This window comes from Nipponia nippon, unplaced genomic scaffold (assembly GCF_047370975.1).
Source record: "Nipponia nippon isolate SJK-2023a ecotype South Korea unplaced genomic scaffold, ASM4737097v1 scaffold_2, whole genome shotgun sequence".
NCBI lineage: Eukaryota > Metazoa > Chordata > Aves > Pelecaniformes > Threskiornithidae > Nipponia > Nipponia nippon.
In genome coordinates this window covers 111,343,360-111,362,670 of record NW_028262336.1, presented here as the reverse complement: position 1 = coordinate 111,362,670, position 19,311 = coordinate 111,343,360, and the positions used below count along the sequence as shown (strand labels likewise).

Sequence of the window (19,311 nt, the reverse complement as noted above, 5' to 3'; positions counted from 1 at the left end):
TTATTATAAGAACCATAGTAAAAAGAAAATTAGACAACATTACAATGTACCAAAATTTAGTGACGTAAAAGTACCCAACACAGAAAAGCAGGAGACGGAATAAATAGCCTTCATGCTATTGTTACAGCTATCACCAGTGAAGTCTATAGAAGTTTCTCCACAGCACAACTACAACTAGATTCTGAGTTATTTCTTCTTTTTCTGGCTACCTTATGTTTCCAAGCTGCTGACTCGCTTGTTAGGAATAGCCATATTTAGCCAGCCATAGTCTTTACACAAAGGTCTGCAAGGAAGTGCAATACAGAGCTCTTGCGCTAATCCAGCAAACACATGTGAAAAACAGTACAAAACAGCATCAACAGGAGAATAGATGCTACTGCTTGTACACGACAGATTATTTCTTTAAAAAAAAAAAAGCTAATTATCACTATATTCAAAGTTTTTAGGAAAAAAACCAACACAGCTTGCATCTAAGAAAGCAGATAAAAAAGAAACATTATAATATCTATTTTGAAACCATCTAGAGTATTTACTGGATGAAAAGTCTTGTATCCTCAGTAAATAAATATTAGTTTCTTCTCTGGGATCTTTGTTAAAAATCAGAATGTTATTTTGTGCAATTCTTTCTATTCAAAAGAGTATTTTTTTGATTTTCAGGCAAGCTATTTTCTTATCTGTTTATGTTTGTCCACTAACATAAACAGCCAAAGACTCTCAAACACTAGCCTTTTATTACATTGCAGTTAAAACAGTAGCTAAAACCATAACAAAACCATGCGGTTTAACTCACCCCATCTGCCCACATGTATCAAAGTGCCTAGAAAGACTGTTAGTTAGACTTTATTTAATCACTGAAGTCATATAGCAAGAGTAAATTCAAGTAAAAGGTGACAGGTCAGATGAAAGATAGTTAAATTTTAACCTCGACCCCTAAGATTACATTTGACATCGTGTTGTTTTAGTATCAGTGAAGACACCTGCACAAAGAATCTGCATGCACACAGAGAAGGGAATAAATGTAAATATTTTCAAAGCCAAAAACTTCAGGATATAAATATCTCACATTCAAAAAGCTGAAAAGGATACCGTATATTTAAAGTTGAGAAACAAATGCCCATCCATAAGTAATATTTAAGTCTGTAATTAATTTTAACATCATGGTCCTACAGATTCCATATTCTCTATACCACATTCTATTTTAGGCACACAACATGACAATGTCTGTATGTCACTAATGCTAAGAATGATGTTTGTGATATATTTACTATCTCAGTTATTGATTTAGACTGCTTGGTGGATACCTGATACATACAGTATTTCCATAACACAGTGAAATACAGAATTAAACAAGAGGTAGCTAAGGTTACCCTGGTTGGCTGCGCAAGAAGAACAGTTTCAGAAAGACTTAAGTATATTTAAGAAAAAAGATAAGGGTAGGCTGAGCTAGCAATCTAATTCCAAAGAGCTCTTCTTGCAGAAGAGATTCATATTTATTGATGCTTAAAAACTGGAGGAATATTGTTTTAAAATGCATTTTTTGAACACATACTATTTTCATAATATTTTGGGACTACTAACCGAAACTCTTTCATTCTTGATGAATTAGGAGGCAACAATGTTATTAAGGCATTTAAATGCAATTATATTGTAGTTTACTTCTAGGTCCACGATAAAGAAAAAACTTAATAGGAATATATTCACACAATACACCAGAGTTAGAAGGCATACGCATGAATTGTGTTAAACTCTCTTATATAGCCATAGACTATTGATATCTCAGTCATGAAATAAAAAATTGACTACTCATTTCCTGTTCAAAAATAGGAATTATTTAATGAATTTACCTACAAAGTTGACTGCCTTGTCATGATCTAAGACAACATTTTTTTGTAATATTTATCGAGACAGCAAATATAGCAGTAAAGATACAGTGGAAAGTAATACACGAAGTTGGCAGAGGGATGCTACCACACGGTGACAAGAGCACTGCCTGTGGCTCACTGTACCTCAACAACGAGCCTCTCCTGCGCTGGGCCCTGCTGTACAGAAATGTCACGGGTTCAAAGCATCTTGGAATCAAACTGGCCCCCCTCCAAAGGCTGCCAGTTTTGCAGATTCTTCAGCAGGAAGAAGATTTAAAGGCACCATCTTGCAGATGGTTCAAGGACTCAGCCTGAAGATGCAGTAAGGAATCCTCTAAACACCTCTCCAACCGTGCTACAACCAGAACAGAAATGTAGCGCTGGGCAGGGACCACTGCCTGGCTCTGTGTGTTGCGTCCCTGTCCACTCCATACAGCGTAATATGTTCTGTATGCAGCGAGAACAATGGTCAGGAGCAAAATAAGATGCAAAAAAGGGAAGGTCAACATTTTCAGGAAAGGACAAGGTAAAGCAGGGAAGAGATTTTTTTTAAATTATAATCCTTACTTAAAGATGCTCCAACCCACAACAGCAATTGTAATTGTAATGATTTTTACATGGTCTTGTTTTATTGCATAGATTTTAAGCATTAATGATCTGACCATGTGGTCAGGTTTGCACCAGCTGAATTCAAATATGAGGCTTCTCTGAGGCCTGCAAGCTACCACTGAGTAGCATGTTTGATGTGGATTTGAAACATTTGCATTAAGTTTCAAAAGCCTGTTAAAGCATTATGCTGCAGACTTATTTTATACATGCTTAATTTTACTTTGTGAGCATCCTAGTAATCTATTATATGTGCTGCTACATTTATATTCTCAATTAATTTCTAATCAAATAAAGACTCAGAGATAAACACTTTAAAATATTACTTAGGACACACAAACTATTCTAGGATTTTTGATCCAACAAAAGTGGGTAACTTTTTTCTTTTTATGACAGAGTAAGCACAAGAATCTTCCTGTATATTTCTCAGATTAGACTGCACATATTCTTTCTGGTTTTATTTTAGAACCACATTCCTCCCTCCAGGCGATTCCATACATCACTACAAATCCTTATGCAATTTTATCCCGGGTTCTATATTTATCAAGACACCTCATCTTAACAGCAATGTTCTTCCATCAGCATGAACCAGGCTTTTAAAACAGATTGCAAAGAAACCCGCACAAAAATTGCCATTCTAACAAGATTCAGCAATATCTCACAATTTAAAGCACTTACATGTAACTTATAGTTAAACAATGGTTCCTACAAAGAAAGACGCAATTTTTTTTTTTCCTATTTGGTGACCAAATTCAAATGCCACATACATACTTTTTATCTGCCAATACCAAAAATCCCTCACATGCAGTTAATATGCACAGCTTAACTTCCTAAATAACATCATCTATTACAAAAAAATATTCAGACATATACTGCATGAGAAAGTGTGGGCTGCAAGTAGTGTGAGCACAACTTAAGTCATAAACTGGTCCTGGATACAAGGGATGTGTAAAAAATGATCAAAATCCCAGAACTATGCACCTCTTCCTTCCACCACTCTGAAGAAATTACTTCAAATGATTTAAACAAAAGCTGCTTTTGACATGCATGCAACTGATTACATTTGTTTTGGAAGCATATAATGAAGGCCACTGACAACACCACGAATATATTTTACACGTTTATGCCAAGAGTTACCAATCAAGTAAAAATACGCTAAACAGGTAACACCCTTACAGTAGACGTTATTTTGCAAATCATCTGTTGATTTGGGTTGGAAATTTTACCTGAATGAAAACCATGCACAATGCATCGGAACTTGCCTAAAACAACTCTAACTCAACATTCCCCTCTTTGGAGATACAGTGCACATCCCAAAGCGTCACTAAGAAACACAGACAGAACTTCAGAACTTTTAAAACCATTTTTATCAGCTTCCAAGTCTGGGAGTCCAGAGACTTCTACTAAAACCATGGCACTTCCCGAGTTCTCTCTACCCCTAGGATTTGTGAAGAGGTCCTCCAGCAGATTATTTTGCCTGTTCTGTAGTGCCAGAACCAAAAGGGTTTTCCCTGAACAAATCTGGTGTTCAGGGAAACCTTTACAGCATTCTGGGTTCTTTAAACAGTGTTAGGCATCAGTTCCAAAATTTTACATTTTTAAAAGAAATTTTTGTGATGGTTTCACATGTAACCGCAGAAAATGAATTTAAGCTCCAGTTTTGATCATTAGATTTATTTTACATACAGTTGCTTAGAATAACAGGTTTCATATCATTGCAACACAAAAAGTCACCACTACCATGTGTGGCTATCTTTGCTTCTCTTAAGAATCGTTAACATTGGAAAACTGGAAAAGGGTGAAACACTCAATGTAGTTCAAGGTGAAATAAAACATTTAACACAGTCCAAAAGAGGACTGTTTCAATAAAACATATTTTAAATAAAACAAGAATTGCAGAAATATCAGACACACAAAAAAACGGCACAAATGGTTTGTTAACCATTGTTATAAGCATTATCTTAATATTTTCAGTATGATAAAATACAATTTATGTATTTGTTTAAGACCTCCAGGACAGAAACCTAGTCTCTTCTTACCTGGAAGAATTGTAGCACGTTGCTGATACAACACAAGCAGTAGTAGAAAAGGTAAGATAAAGAGAACCAATTAGACTACAATCACTAACAGAAAGTGTTAATAGGAACAGACAAAAAAAAAATGCTGTTTAGTAAGTTGTGTTTTCCTCTTTACCTCAAGTAAGCAGTATCAAATATTTAAGCACCACCTAATGCTCCCACAATCCTAGAAAAAGAACGCTGAAACAAAGTCACGTGTATCGGCACCAAAGAGACAGGGCTTTGCACATGTATAACTTCATATATGTGCTAGTAACAACTCCAGTCAGTCTCATTTGGAAAACAGTGACTTAGACTCAGCACAAAGTGTGACATTCTGCAGGGATGGCAACTTTTCAAGGGTGAATCAAATTATATTCTTCTTTCTGAAGCTAGTGACTAAATATGTCCATAAAAAACTCAGCAGGGGCAGGAGATGCTGCCTCTCGCAGCTTGCTGCTTCTTAAAGTTTTCTTATCATTTGCAGTTTGTGCGCGTACGAGATGAACGCTACAGTCACTTGGCAAGTTCCAAATTTAGTTGGAGTGGGGAGGCAGGAGTCATTGCCTCTCACAAAATGCTACAGCCTCCCGATGTGTGCCATTCCACATTCACTTGCAGGCTCTTTGGCTATCACAGACTTGATTCTTGACCCTGATAAAGGTAACCTAACTGACTGCAAAGCTGACTCCGATCAACAGCACACTTTAACCAAAGAATTCCAACAGCTTTAGGCCATATAATGCCACATTAGTACTGCAAACTGCAAGCTCTGAGATAATAAAGACACGGTAGACAATACTGCAAGTCTGATCGAGGTTACAAATTATATACCATTGTGTCATTTGAATTACACTACTAAAGAAGAAAAGCAGCCTGTATAGTATCACTGCAGTGTGTACATTTTTGACCTGGCTGTGTTGGTTTGGATAGGAGAAGAAACGCTTTTAGTGAACTTCAGCATAAATCCCCATTCTAAGTTACACTGGTAGAACAAAAGCTCTTACTCCCCCCCCAGCTTTTTTCCCCCCTTTATACAAGATGACTAGCTCATTTCATTTGAAAAAAATTATCTAGTTTTTCCCAGCACAGGCTATATCTGGTCTCGGATATTGTCAGTGTAGCTTCACTGGTAAATAACAAGTTCAGATAGAACTAAAACCTGGTATCTATAAAAAATAACAGAAGATTATGTTAATTTTGCTATAAAAATATTTGTACAGTAGAGATCTAAAATCAGCACTAAGGATTTATTCCAATGTATATTAGTTGTACGTTTCTAAACAGTAGGTCAGCAAATGAAGACAGAGAATGAAAATCACTCATAAATCACTTACTGAAGCTCTAAAGAGACAGTATAAAAGATTACATCTGAGGTAATCTTACATTAAATATAGAAAGTTTTATTATTAATATGCTACCCACTTAATGTAAGCTGTCAGATCAGGTAAGTGGCAGTGAAAATGCTGAGAAAAAAATGGGCCAAAAAAGACTAAAAAAAAAAACCAAACCCAAACTGAAAATGTATTGCCAGAATAAACAACAATTATATTAGAACACAATAGCCAAACATAAGCCACTATAAAATAAAACAGACACTACCCATACTGCTCACAAAAGGAAAACAGATTGACTGACCCTGGAGGACCTTTGATTCTGCAAAGACTTGTAGACAGGCTTCATTTCATTCACTCTGAGCAGAAGTCAGAAGTGCCAACAACCAACATGAGTAAGATTAAACCCACTGCAGCAGCACACAGGGACTGAAATTGAATAAAGATTTAAGAAACTAGGTGCCAAAGGTATCAGTCTTTGATTTTAAAATAACGAATAGCTTTAGAAGAAAAAAAGAATAAATACTGAATTTACAGAACTTTAGCTTTGACGTGTTCTTTGCCAGCTTCAACAGTAACTTGTATCTCTGAAGTTGTCTAGAACAAGGTATAGCTGAAAAATTTCTGACTAGTTTGATAGAGACTAGTTTTATTGAGACTAATGGAAAATCTAAATAGTTATCAACTTCAACTACTTAAACTAAACAAACAGCAAGTATTTGCAATGAAGACTTTCATTCTGCAACAAAGCTATTAATGGTTGTTACACCTCACTTAAGACAAGAATGAGAATTTACTCAGTGGCTCGTATTATGCTTCCACCAGAGTCCCATACATACATGAAATTGGTCTTACCAACAGGACTTTTTAAACATAATGCAATGCTGCTGAAAAATGTCACATAACTAAACATAAAATCATATTCTGTTGGCTCTTTACAGCATGGAGATACATTGTCACTTTGTCAGCTTCACTTTGTCAAGTATTTTAAATAACTAACTCCCGTTTTGCAGCAATTCATTCTTGTGATTCAACAGTAAAGACTATATTACCAAGGAAAACTGGGAAGCACTATAGCATAATCTCACTGCATTCTCAACAGCAAATGCTAGGCCTGGTTGATGAGACAAATATAAACATTTCCACTACGTATTCCTTTATTACCACAATGATAATGAAAATCATGCTGTTTAATGTCAAATACTTGCCTTAATCTGTAATATTTCACATAACTATGCTGCAAACATTTCCACTACATAACATACTGCAACATGAACAAACAGTTCAGAATTGTTTGCCAGCACCATCTCAAGCAAGGTTGCTTAAGATCAATTATAATGAAAAGGAATAACAATACAAAGTAAAGTTATCCACTGTTAGAATGAAAAGTAGCTCCATTTAACAGGACAGCACAAGCTCTGAACTGAAAAAAGTTCATTCCAAAACATAAAATAAAGGTGATATACTTGTTTCAACACTCTGTTTTGCTTTTGAGTATTTCCTATTTCTGTCAATCAGCTTTTGAGTATTTCCTATTTCTGTCAATCAGCTTTTGAGTATTTCCTATTTCTGTCAATCAGAAGCCACAAGTATCTAAACTGCTTAGAAGGCTCGCAGCATGCTACTTTGGCTCTATCACTCTGCTCCTTGTAGCTTTTACAATCCAGTTCCACTTTCAGTTTATTGGTCTTAGTGTCATGCTCGGCATGGCCAGTTCTTAGGTAGTTTTAAAAAGCTCAGTACATTAATTGCAGCAACATGGAGTACAAGACACATGGAGAACTTTTGCCTGTAACTACGATAGCCTCTCCAGCAGTCTTTTTACTGGAAAACTGAAAAGTTTAAATTGAATAAACTACTTAACATTTGCAGAGTCCAAAAATGAACCAATTAAATAAGCTGTAGACTTTTTGAGTTTCTCCAGAGAATTAAAAAGTGTACTTGTAGGACTGTCTGTGCATTACATGGAAGCTATTCCATGAACACATCAGCACCAGAACTAGATCACTTCACTCAACACCCTTTAAAAGTGATTACTTCCTGCATTTAACACTTTTTATATATAACTACATACATGTCTACTTACGCAAGAGTCCCATACATAGATGAAATTGGTCTCAACGACAGGACTTTTTAAACACAATGCAATGCTGGTGAAAAATGTCACATAACTAAATGTAAAATCATATTCTATTGGCTCTTTACTACAAGGAGATACACTTCCAGTAGCATTTCTAGTGCAATAACAGGTGCCTTCCTCACTAGGAGCTGTATACAGAAAACCAAAGTTTTAACATGTGCTGTCCAAGGGATGAGGGCTAATAGTTAATCTATTTAGAAACATGCTTATTTAAAAAAAATGGATTTTCCTAGGGAGATGCAGCTTAGAAATTCTCCACAATTAAGACTGTAATGTAAAAAAAAAAAAACCAACAACCAACATTCTTTGTTCCTGACTCAAGAATAAAGGTTGCTATTTACCTGCCTGCAGTTCAGTCTGTTCAAAATCTGTTAAGAGACAAGACATCGAAACGTACTAACTGTTGAACACTTCCCAAACTTCCTAGATATAAGTAGATGAACAGCACTGCAAGCATACACTGACCTCCTCCCCCATCCCACCTAAACCCTCTAGCCTAAAAAACATTTAGGTCTTCCACCCTTGAAACACCTAACCAACTCTAACTGCCAGTAACAACTTCTTCAAAGGAAGAACGGAAAAAGGTTCACTACCTCCATAAAAAGAATAAAGCTGGGAAGCATAACTCTATTTTGGAACTTGCAAAGATTATTTTGTAAATAATGACTATCTGTCCTTGAACATAACCTTCTGAGTGCACACTGATGCTCCAAGGCAAACTACATTTTAACATCCATAGCACACATTTTGAACGTACTAAGAGGACATCTTCCTAACTGTTACGTGTGATGCATTTCAGACAAAGTATGAGATATAAAAGCACTATTTTTGTGAAACATGCTTTTTTAAGGGGAAAAAAGGCGCACGACTGCCTAACAGCACCTGACATGTAGACCAGGCATCGCGGAAGGAAGACAAGCTCTGAAAGTTACCGGCAAGACGAGGAGCTCTGTACAGGCCGTGTGCTTGTGCAAACCACACACGTTGACCAGGCTGCACGACCAGGGCTGTCAAACGAACTAGGGAAACGCTCGGTGCTAAGGCAACCCCCTGCCTTCTTCCACTGAAGAAAACGGCAAAGTTCCTGTCACTGAGGTGAGGCAGGATTAGTTTAAGCGACACAGCGCTGACCCCGGCTGCTGCCAAGGCGGCCGGGGACGCGCATTACCTGCTGGACGACCTGAGGGATGCGGGCTCCCGCGGCCGGGTCCTGCCTCACGGCGTCGAGGCAGACGAGGTCTGACCGCCACGGACCCCGGCCCGCCCGCGGGCCGCTCCTCCGCGCCCGCCAACAGCCGCCCCCGGGACGCGCAGACCCGCGCCCGCCCCCGGCGCCAGGCCCCGGCCCTCCCCCGCGGCCCGCCCGGCCCTGCCCGCCGGCGGGAGGCGAGGCTGCCGGAGTGGGAAAGCTGCCGCCTTACCTGAGCCAGGACCGTCGGGAACACGCCCGGCCGCCCGCTGTAACACGCCGCCAGGGAGCCTCCCCCGACCAGGGCGGCGGCGACGACCCTCCAGCTGGGCGGGCGCCGCTGGCTCCGAGGGGGCCGCAGCCCGGCGAGCCGCCCCCTCAGCGGAGCGCGGGCGCCCGCCGCCAGCACCGCTCTCCACGCCGCCATTTTCCCGGAAGCCGCCGTGGCGCCGCCGACATCGAACCGGCCCCTCCACCGTCGCAGCCGCCGGCCGCGGGGCGCCGCGGGGCGCATGCGCAGCGCCGGGGCCGAGGCCGCGGGGCCGCTCGCTGCCCGCCGGGCCCGATCGCGTTGTCCCCTGCGCTGGCCCCGCTCCGCCAGCGGGAGGGAAGCTGCCCGCAAGTCGGAGGGGACGGTCCTGGCAGAGAGGTAACGCAGGCAGAGGTGCGCAGGGTCTCGCAGCAGTGACCGGCGCCGCAGGGCCGCCTTCCCGTCTTGGAAACGCGCCCGGCTCCCGGTCGCGGGCCGGGCAGTCCCCTCAGGGGTGAGGGGCGGCGGCAGGGCCCCCGCTTCAAGCGTTTCGCTGAAAACAGCTCAAATGGAGGGGCCGGTCGGCGGGCAGAGTCCCTGCGCGGCCGGCCCGGGCAGCGGGGGGCTGTAGCTGCCCCTGGCCCTCCCCCGGGCAGGGGAGAGGGCCTGGCCGAGGATCGGGCTCCCCCGGCGGGTTGCTGGTGGAGAGGGAAGGCGGTGGCCGGGGGTCAGGCGTTCTCTTGTGTGTCAGGGAAGGGACCACCGAAGGCCTTGCCTGTGCGGTGGGGAGTGAAAAGAGGCGACGCTTGTAACAGTCCTCCAGTCCCAGGGGTGCCCCTCGCTACCTGCAGAGCTCAGCTTCATGTTAGTCACTGATGTGACGACTCTTCCAGAGCTTTAAGCCACTGCTGAGTACGTGAAGAGCAATGGGTCATGAACTGGGTTTGAAACCCTGCGGGAAGCCGGGTGTACAGAGCGAGGCAGGTTTAGTGAGCTTGCGCTAGCAGGGCTGGCCGGGCGCCATGTGCTGTGCAGCTGCGGTTTTCTAAGTGTTGGAGACGTTGTATATGGATGCGTTGCTCTGCGTATGTTCCAGACGAGGAACAACAAAAGCATGAATAGGTTTAGAACATCCTTTTCAAAGGCAGAGTAGAGTTTCTCAGGAAATACAGATTACACAAGATATTGGTTACAGAACCCATCATGGCAGAGGTGATAACCAAAAAGCACTACAGATTGACTTGACCAGCAGTAATCACTTGTGTCAAAGACAAGTATTCACTGAGAATGCTTCAAAGTGCTTTTTTTTGACCACTACCATAGTTTTAACAAAGCTCTCTAGGCCTTGGCTAGATTGAGTTAGTTGATCACACTCAAACATTAGTTAGTTGATCACGTTCAAACATTGGGCCATCTGGGAATTAATAATAATGGTCACATGAAGTGACACAGAGAGGAAGCTAAATGTCATTTGCAGGTTGGCAGTGCCAGTATCCATGTTTCCAGAGTACTTCACCTAGTGGCTCCATGTGAATGGAGACTGGGGAAAGAACTGCTGCATGCAATTTCCCATTATTTTGGTCTTTGGTTAAAGGCCTTCAGAAAGTACTCAGTCCATTTTAGCAAACTGTATCTTTCACCTCTTTCTGATATGACAGCCAGTACTGTGTTGTCAACATTACAAATGCTGTGGTACAGGCTCTGAAACACGCAAATGCCTTTTTTCCCCTCTATCCACTGACAAACAGGGATCATCTGTCAGTGCCACTAAAGTAATTTTAGTTTACTCTCCTTCCCTGACCTGAATTCAGAGTCATGAATTCAGTTTCATAGATGGTAATTTCAGTCATCTAACTAATGGCATCTCAGAATTTATCCAGTCTTCCATTAGCATGTGTTGTTCACTGTCATTCTGTTGAGTGTTTGGGACATCTTCAGGAATGTGCCACCTGAGTCCTTAGCAGGATACAAACCCTTCAAAAACACCTTCTCTGGGGAACACAAATGGCTGCTCATTGCATAATCACCCAATAGTGCAACATGCAGGGTGAACAATTTCCATCTCCACAGACTAATGTACATTGCAAAATCTTTTTCCTATCCCTAGAGGCCTAGAAAGTAACTCATACAGGAAGATCCTTTCTAATCCGCAGATAGAGGGGAAACATAGCGGCAAAATCCCTCTGTCGTCATATGCAAACACACACTGCAAAATCCCACTTCTGCTGTAGAGATGTAAAACTTGCAGCAAATTCCCGTCCCCTATTTCTACTTCCCTCTAGACAAACAAAACATTTTCCATCCCAGTCTTATAGTTTCACACAGAATATTTGCACAAACACATTAAGAGTACTTCTCTTTCTGTGTCAGCCAATAACAAGCACTTCATCAATGCTGGCAACGTCCCAGAAACATTGTAAAGGATGACTGAGAGATTTGAATTCTGAATGCCAGATCCCTTGATGTTGAACACACGACCACAACACAGGTAAGCAGGTTTGGTTCAGTGCTCTGCCAGGCATTTTCAGTTTTTCTTTGAGTAAGAATGAATAAGTAGGTCATTTGTCTTTCCTCAGATGACATTCCTGATGGGAACAGATACAGCTGCAGTGTGAATGGAGAACTGTTCTCATATGACTGCAAGCACGCAATGCTGATGGGCAAGTTAAGTGTCCTTAGCCACCCCTTCTCTCCCTGCAGTAAATTCACCCCATGTGTGCAGTGTCCAGGAGTGCAAAGCTACTGCTGCGCTAGCGTGGCTCACACCTGTGTTGCAGTAACCAGGCTGCTATGTGTGTGGGTGCTAGAACGTATGCCTAAGTAGCTAGAAAACTCTTGGCTATTAAGACATAGCCCTGTTTCGCCTCACGCAGTGTCACTGCAGGGTAGTTTATGATAGAAAGCAAAGATCACTGTAGTCTATAGTAAATGACACTGAGAGTCTGGTAAATATAACAGGAGTTTCATCAGAAAAATTGAGCTACATGGTGACAAATGTCGTCAACTACTATTCCCCGTGGCACTAAAATGTTAGTTCAGAGGCTCCCTTTCCCATCCTGCAGTTTGCTCTTTCGTGGCTCTTGTAAGCAGAAATCATTACATTTATCAAGCTGACATACCTGTTTTTTTAACAAATGTTTTCTACGTGTTGACTTCAGACTTTGTTCTAGAGATGTCTGCATTGCTGAAAATTTGCAAAAGCAAATAAAAAGCCTAAGAAAATGTTTTCTTAAATGGTTAGGAATGTAATTTTCCTGTAAGATTCAATGTTCCACTGAACTGTTTCATAACAATACTTAAATGCAGTCATTTCTTGTTAGGCATAATGAACATAATGTGAAGTCACATCAAAAGATGAAAACACACTATCATGAAATAAAACCCTTGTGACTCCTGTGATTCTTAGGAAATCATGTTTGGCAGAAACTTAATTTCTTCCAAGTTTTGTCACAAAGTCAAAACCAAATAAACCTACAGCTCCATATGCCTGAAGGTCCACTTCCACGTTTCAGTGTCTTTTAAGAGTATTAGGCCAAGTTCCAACAGGGATTCACTCTCTGCTAGAACTCCAGTCCCCTCAAGAGCATTAGGCTTAGTGTCAGCATTCATTTACTCTTGTAACAGCTTAAATTAACTCCTGTTACATTCAGTCTAAACCCTTTCTTACTGTTTTAGATAGAATAAGAGTTGAGAGATGGATTCAGTCATCCAGTCTGAGGGCCACCCATCGTGCTCATCTGTCTTTCAGGACCTCAAATACTGTGGAAACTGGATTGGGGAAGGTAACGACCAGCCAGTTGTGAATTGAGGGAGGGACTGGCAAGCCACGTTTTATATACATGACCCCATTTCACGAGATGTAGCATGGGGGTGGTCTGACTTATTTACCCTATGTACATTTGACAGTAAGCTCCAACCAAAATTAAGATTTTAGTGGGCTAGGCAGTGTGCTAACAATACTTTGGATACTTTCCTGGAGGAGCTGAACAGACAAGCTAATCGAAATATCGCTGCTTGGTTTTGTAGTTCAAGAACTGGGCCATAGATTAAATTCTGCCCAAGGTCAGACAGAAGACTGAAACGGAAGGTCTCACAAAACCAAGCCTTCTTCAGCCCCTTCAAAATTGCATTGGTCCTCTTAAGAATATCACTTGTATTTAACAGACATGAGAGCAATCTGTCTGCCTATGATTACAAGCAAAACACTCTGAAGCAGATAAGGATACAAGCACAAGGAGGACAAGTTTTGTTAAAAGTGATAAACCGAAATAATCCTAGTGCACTTTGAAAAGTACAGGGTGATTGGATAAAACTGGACAATCGTTAAAGTTGGCCAGCTGATATCTTGATCTCTGTCCAGAGTCTTAAAAGTCCTGTACCAAGGTTGTTTATGGTGAAGGCTGGGAGCTGACTTCAGGGATTTCCAAAGCTGCTTTGTATGCTAGAGAGACTATTTATTATTCATAGAATCGTAGAGTCGTTTGGGTTGGAAGGAACCTTTAAAGGTCATCTAGTCCAGCCCCCTTGCAATGAGCAGGGACGTCTTCAACTAGATCAGGTTGCTCAGCGCCTCATCCAACCTGACCTTGAATGTTTCCATAATTTCTACCCATCCCTCCTCCACAAGAAAAAAAACAAACAACAAACAGATGAGAGATCAGTTTCAAGGATGCTGAAATACGTTCCTCTGAAGAAGAAGCCTTAAGATGACAATGTGCTGTTTTTACAGAAAGTCCAGTTATTTTATAGGCTTTGGAGATGATGGAAATGGAACTAATTACCAGACAGTCAACATTAATCCACTAGTAAGACTGAAAATAAATGTGAACATTTTGTGGCTAGATAACACTGTTCAGCTCATAAATAAGAGTTCACAGCAATCTTTGCATTTAGGATCTAGGCCATAAATATAGCTTATCTTCAAATATTTTCAACTTGCTAAAGTTACTTGAAAGCTTACCATGATAGAGTCCATTTAAAAGGAAAAGAATTAAAATTTATCTAAGATATGTGTCCCCAAATACCTCTCATAGCATTAATTTATATTGACCTTTCTAACACACTAACTGTCTTCCCACACTGTTCCTATGCAGTTAGCTGAAAAACACCTTTCTGGCATATGTAACAAGTTCCCTCAGACTTCAGAAGAATTGCTTTTTTAAGTCAACTTGAAAAATCAGAGAGAAAAGTTGAAAGCAAAATTCTTATTTAAAAATAAATAAAAATGAGAATTGAAGATACTAGTAATGTAATTGGAAAGATTTTAAAATACAGTTTCTAAGATGGCAGTGACCTTTTTGTGATAAATATTTGATTCATAAAAGAAATGGTACGCAGACTGTTGAGATGCTGCTTTTATGTGAATAAAAAAATGCAGGTCAAAACTGATACTCTCTTGTGAAGGAACATGCATTTTTTTTAATTTGAAAAGTATATTCGTTATGGCTCTCCAAGTTAGGCTGTAGGTCTCAGTTCTGTGAGGAGTTACATATATTATGCCTAATTCTAAGCATTTTGAAAAGTTCTGTGGTTTGAAGCAAGCCTACTCCTACTGCATAAAATTAACTGTATACATAAATCTTTGAAGACTGAGGACTTGCTTGCTATTAGACGAGAACTGTGGTTCCACTGCTGTTTTATCTTTTAATGATAAGATCCCATGGCACTTTTGTAACAATAATAGAGGTCCCACGGTCCCCTGAAAACATTTTAAGTAATGGAATTACATTATGTGCTTTAGTGGTTAATATTTTCCTTATGGTTCCAGCTGAATAAGTTATACTTCATTTTTCTTCCCTTCCAAACATTCTTCTGTAGTGTTACTAGCACTGATTAGAAAGATAGACCCATATCTAAGTGAAATCCTGTCATTTTGACTTTTTACTTATATCTTTATATACACACATATATATACATTTATATATTTATTTTGCCTATAATATATTAATTGTAGGATTTCCTGAAATCTTATTACTAGTGCTTCACATGTAAATATAAAATTCCATATTGTGTGTGTTAATGTATTTCAGGGAGCGTTTCTTCTCTTTTCTTTCATTCTCTGAAACCAGTGTGAGCATTGCCATCAATTTTAATTATACCAGTATTTCACCCTAAGTTTTATAGGAAGAGTTGGCAGCAATAACTATAGTTAAGGTTGCCTAACACTTTTCACTGCATAGATTCTGTACTTAAAAAGAGAGAGGGATAGAAATTGTACATAAGGGTACAATAAAACAAGTTAAGATTAGCAAAGTTAGTTTTATCTGTGTTACTTGAAAAACCAGACAGATTTATTAGGGACTCAGACTCTATATTTTTAAATGCAATGTGACTGATATAATTTTAAATAATTATTGTTATGTAGTTCAAAAAATACAATAAAGATGGCAAAGACATTACTTTACAGTATTACTAAAGAAACAAATATAGAATTATCAGTATTTTAACCTGTAAAATATTTTTAAAATATATGTTTTCTGGAAATGTTGAAGTAGAATAAGCATCGTATAGCTTCTTTCTTGTTTCTTTTCCCAGATCGCTGTCTAAAGCTACTATTAATAACACTTTGTAGTACTACTGTGATTATTAATGAAAGTTATCTTAAATTATAGCATCTTTAATACTACTGAAGATGGTGAAGTGCATATAATTATTTCTTTGAAAAAGAAAGGAATTATAAAACTCTAAATTACTGTTTTCTGTAATGTATTCCATTATTTTAAGTAGTGTTTACTTCTTTTGCTCAGAATACCATTTATGATCTTTGATTGCACCTATTTTTGTATAAGCAGGGGAAGGCATAATTATTTTCCAAATATGTGTGTTTAGTAACTAAAATTAGTATAAGGTCTGATCTAAGCTAATAGCACGAGTGTGTGGTAGACACATACCTTCTCTATAAAAGGTTCTGCGATCCTTTCATTAAAAAGTTGAAAGCCCTAACACAAAGTTCATCGTGGTCAGCAGAGTCTTTCTGTTTCCATTGATGTCTGCTTTTGGCTCTGACAGAGCTGAAAAATAGTTATACTGTTTGTGTAAATATTGTGGGCAGTCTTGGTATATTTGCTAGTGAGGAGTTCCTTAGTCTGTAGCTACATCAAAAGGGACTGTGGGAGCCACTCACAAAGGCATAGTAATAATGGCATTAATAAAAATCCCTGAAGAAATTGTGGACAAAGCTGCTCTTTGGGGAACGGTCCCCACTTGGCACCATTCAGGCAGGAGCTGTTGGCTGAGTACACCCAGAGAGGTTTTCCAGTCCATTACAGGACCCTCCTCTAGAAAAGACAAGGGTCTTGAGGGAGTTGGTGCTCTGCAATATCTGAATTGCATGTGTCCAAGGAGGCATAAGCTATACCAAGAGCAGAAAGTCAAGATACAGAGACTGGCTCATGTTCATAAGGCTTAGGGGGTCTCCTGTTCCCATGCACGGCACTCATGGGTCTTCATGTTCACACAGCCTAGGTATGGCCTCTCTGTACCTGGTCTGTAACACAGAGATTGAGTTGGAGCAGCCCAGAGCACAGCCAGGACACCTGTATGGTGCTGGTTCCGGTCCCTGAGCTCAGTCCCTCTCTGTCTTTTATGTAGCACAGAAGATGTACCCATACAGTATTAGTCAGGATCCACAGCAAATCAGCTGTAACTTAATTTCTAAGGAAAGGGGACTGGTTGAGACTAAGCCATGTGTAACATAGGTTTGTGCAGAATGGCAAGGGTATGTAAGACATGGCTACAATTTGTCTGGCTAAAAATACATGTCTACATAGTAGTGTCTGCACCTGCATTAATGGCCTTATGCTTTTGTTATAGTCAATGGGGAGAAGTATGCATCTCTGCATCATGATTCATCGCATCCTAAGAGAGATGTTTGAAGTGGCTCAGATGAATCTCAACCAAAGAAGTACCCATTTCACTCTTCCTGGCTGTAAGGGGAACTGAGATTATTTTAGTTCAGCAGTAAATACTGTAAGCTGCTTTTATTTACTTACTGCTTACTGTTGCTGCAGATATTCTTGAAAAGGAACTCTTGCAGATCTGGATATCAAACTTGTTGGGCCCATATGCTGTCGGGTTGGCAGGAAAGGAGGTAGTCAGACATGGTTTGATTATGGGGTGCCACCCTGATGACAGGCGGAAGCATGAATGTGTTACTTCAAGGTGCAGCTGAGGGAAGAATGTCTTATTGCTGTTGCATGGAGAAGTGGTGATACCCTACCTAAGTACTAACTTGTTACTAGGCTTATGAACATCTCTATTTGGGAAAACTGGAATTTACGTTTCTTTTGTGTCTTGCCTTGTATGAAAAATATGCGTATCCTCTGTCAGCTCAGACATCACTCCTATCATCTGCTACAGAGAGAGGTCAGAGAGAGCCCACAAAGGCAGATGATCCACTGTTGCAGAGGCTACTTGCCTACTGGTCTGTGGTAGCTGAAAGCACTTAGGAGTGCTAGGCTTACCGTGCTAGGCTGACCCTGAGCTTAGCTGGGTGGGGCTCTCTGAGCAGGGAGAGGACGACTGATGAAGCAAGCTGTTTATTGTTCTCCACAGCAGCAAGAGAGACTGCCATTTTGACTCACAAGACCTGAGGTCAGCCTGGAGCCTCCCACTCCATAAGACCTGAGAAGCTCCAGGAAGCTGTGGCAGCAGTGGAGGACTGAGGACCAGCAGAGCCTATAGGCCACCTGCTGGAAACCAGGGACCATCCATGGTGTGATCTTACCCCAAATCTATCCGTGACAGCTGTCTGTTACACCTGATAACATCCCAGCACCCAAAACAGCCCACTACTCTTACCAGACCTGGATGGACGAAGTGGAAGGCAAGTTTGAGGAATAAGTATTGCGTTTTTATATTGAATAAATAGTATGTTAGCAGTTGCTGTAACAGACTAGGTAGGATCTAAATGACTTAATGCCCATGCAATCTGTATCTGTTCTCTTCTCCTCTTTTTAGTCTACTTTGCCCCTTAATCTCTTTCTATATAATTTCTATTTTATTATAAGTCATATTGTGTGTATTCAGCAACTAGGTTTACTTGCTGATCACCAGAAACTCAACTATTGCTGGTGGTTGGGGAGGTACCAGACTCCCTACAGGGAGAGCAACAGGGGACTCTGCTACTCTGAAGGGTTAGGGTACCTCATCAAGAACTAGGTATTACAGCATCTGTGGAGGGTCACTAGAGGTTAATTGCCTTCTTTTGGTACCGTGAAGCACAGTAGGCTGAAATGACTTGTCTTAAGATCTTAAAGCAAGGCAGTGACAGAGCTGGAAATAATCCCTGAAGGCAAAAGCTATTTGTAACATATTTTCTGCAAATATTGCATTATTTGGATGGCTTCCAGTTGATTATTGCAAATTAAAAAAAAAATAAAATTTCTGCATTACTGAACTTTTGGGGTCCACATTTGATTTTAAATCCAAGGATGTCTGTGTCTGTCTTATGCTACTACTCCTCTACTGTCTTAATCCACCTTACACATAGTTCTTAAATTTTCCTAGCTATAACTCCACTGATTCTAATTTGTTGTAACTTAGATTCTGAAGAGACAGGACAGACTATGGTCCAGTGAAAGCAAGTAACGAGAAGATGTAAGAAAGCAATGGCTAAAGCATGGTGGGAACCTCTACCATTAACTTTATGCCTTATTTAGTGCACCTTGTTCTAGTTCCTTGGTATCTAAATGACGCAAGTTAAAAGTCCCTTATATTCCCTAAGACTGAGACAATCTCTAAGATTTTAATCTACTTGAAGTCACTGGCAAAACTATTCTGGGCTTCGGTCCAGAACTTATCTTTTGTACTTGTACATATACTTAATAGCCTAAAACTTAACCTGCCTTATTCATTATCTTTGCTTTTCCCCTA

At 40.3% G+C, this 19,311-nt stretch overlaps 1 protein-coding gene and 1 long non-coding RNA gene across 2 annotated transcripts in view; one reads left to right on the top strand and one right to left on the bottom strand.

Moving 5' to 3' along the window:
• MICU2 (mitochondrial calcium uptake 2) overlaps positions 1 to 9,831 on the bottom strand; it is a 158,371-nt gene extending 148,540 nt beyond the window's left edge. The window contains exon 1 of the mRNA XM_087756865.1: positions 9,421 to 9,831. Coding sequence (XP_087612991.1) covers positions 9,421 to 9,702 — 282 coding nt within the window. The 5' untranslated portion in view covers positions 9,703 to 9,831. The remainder of the gene's footprint in view (positions 1 to 9,420) is intronic.
• LOC148055922 (uncharacterized) lies at positions 9,701 to 18,835 on the top strand. The gene is made up of 5 exons (XR_015704625.1): positions 9,701 to 9,837; positions 12,015 to 12,098; positions 13,114 to 13,220; positions 17,251 to 17,365; positions 17,992 to 18,835. It is a non-coding gene; the product is annotated as an uncharacterized LOC148055922 (long non-coding RNA).
• Positions 18,836 to 19,311: the final 476 nt, after the last annotated feature.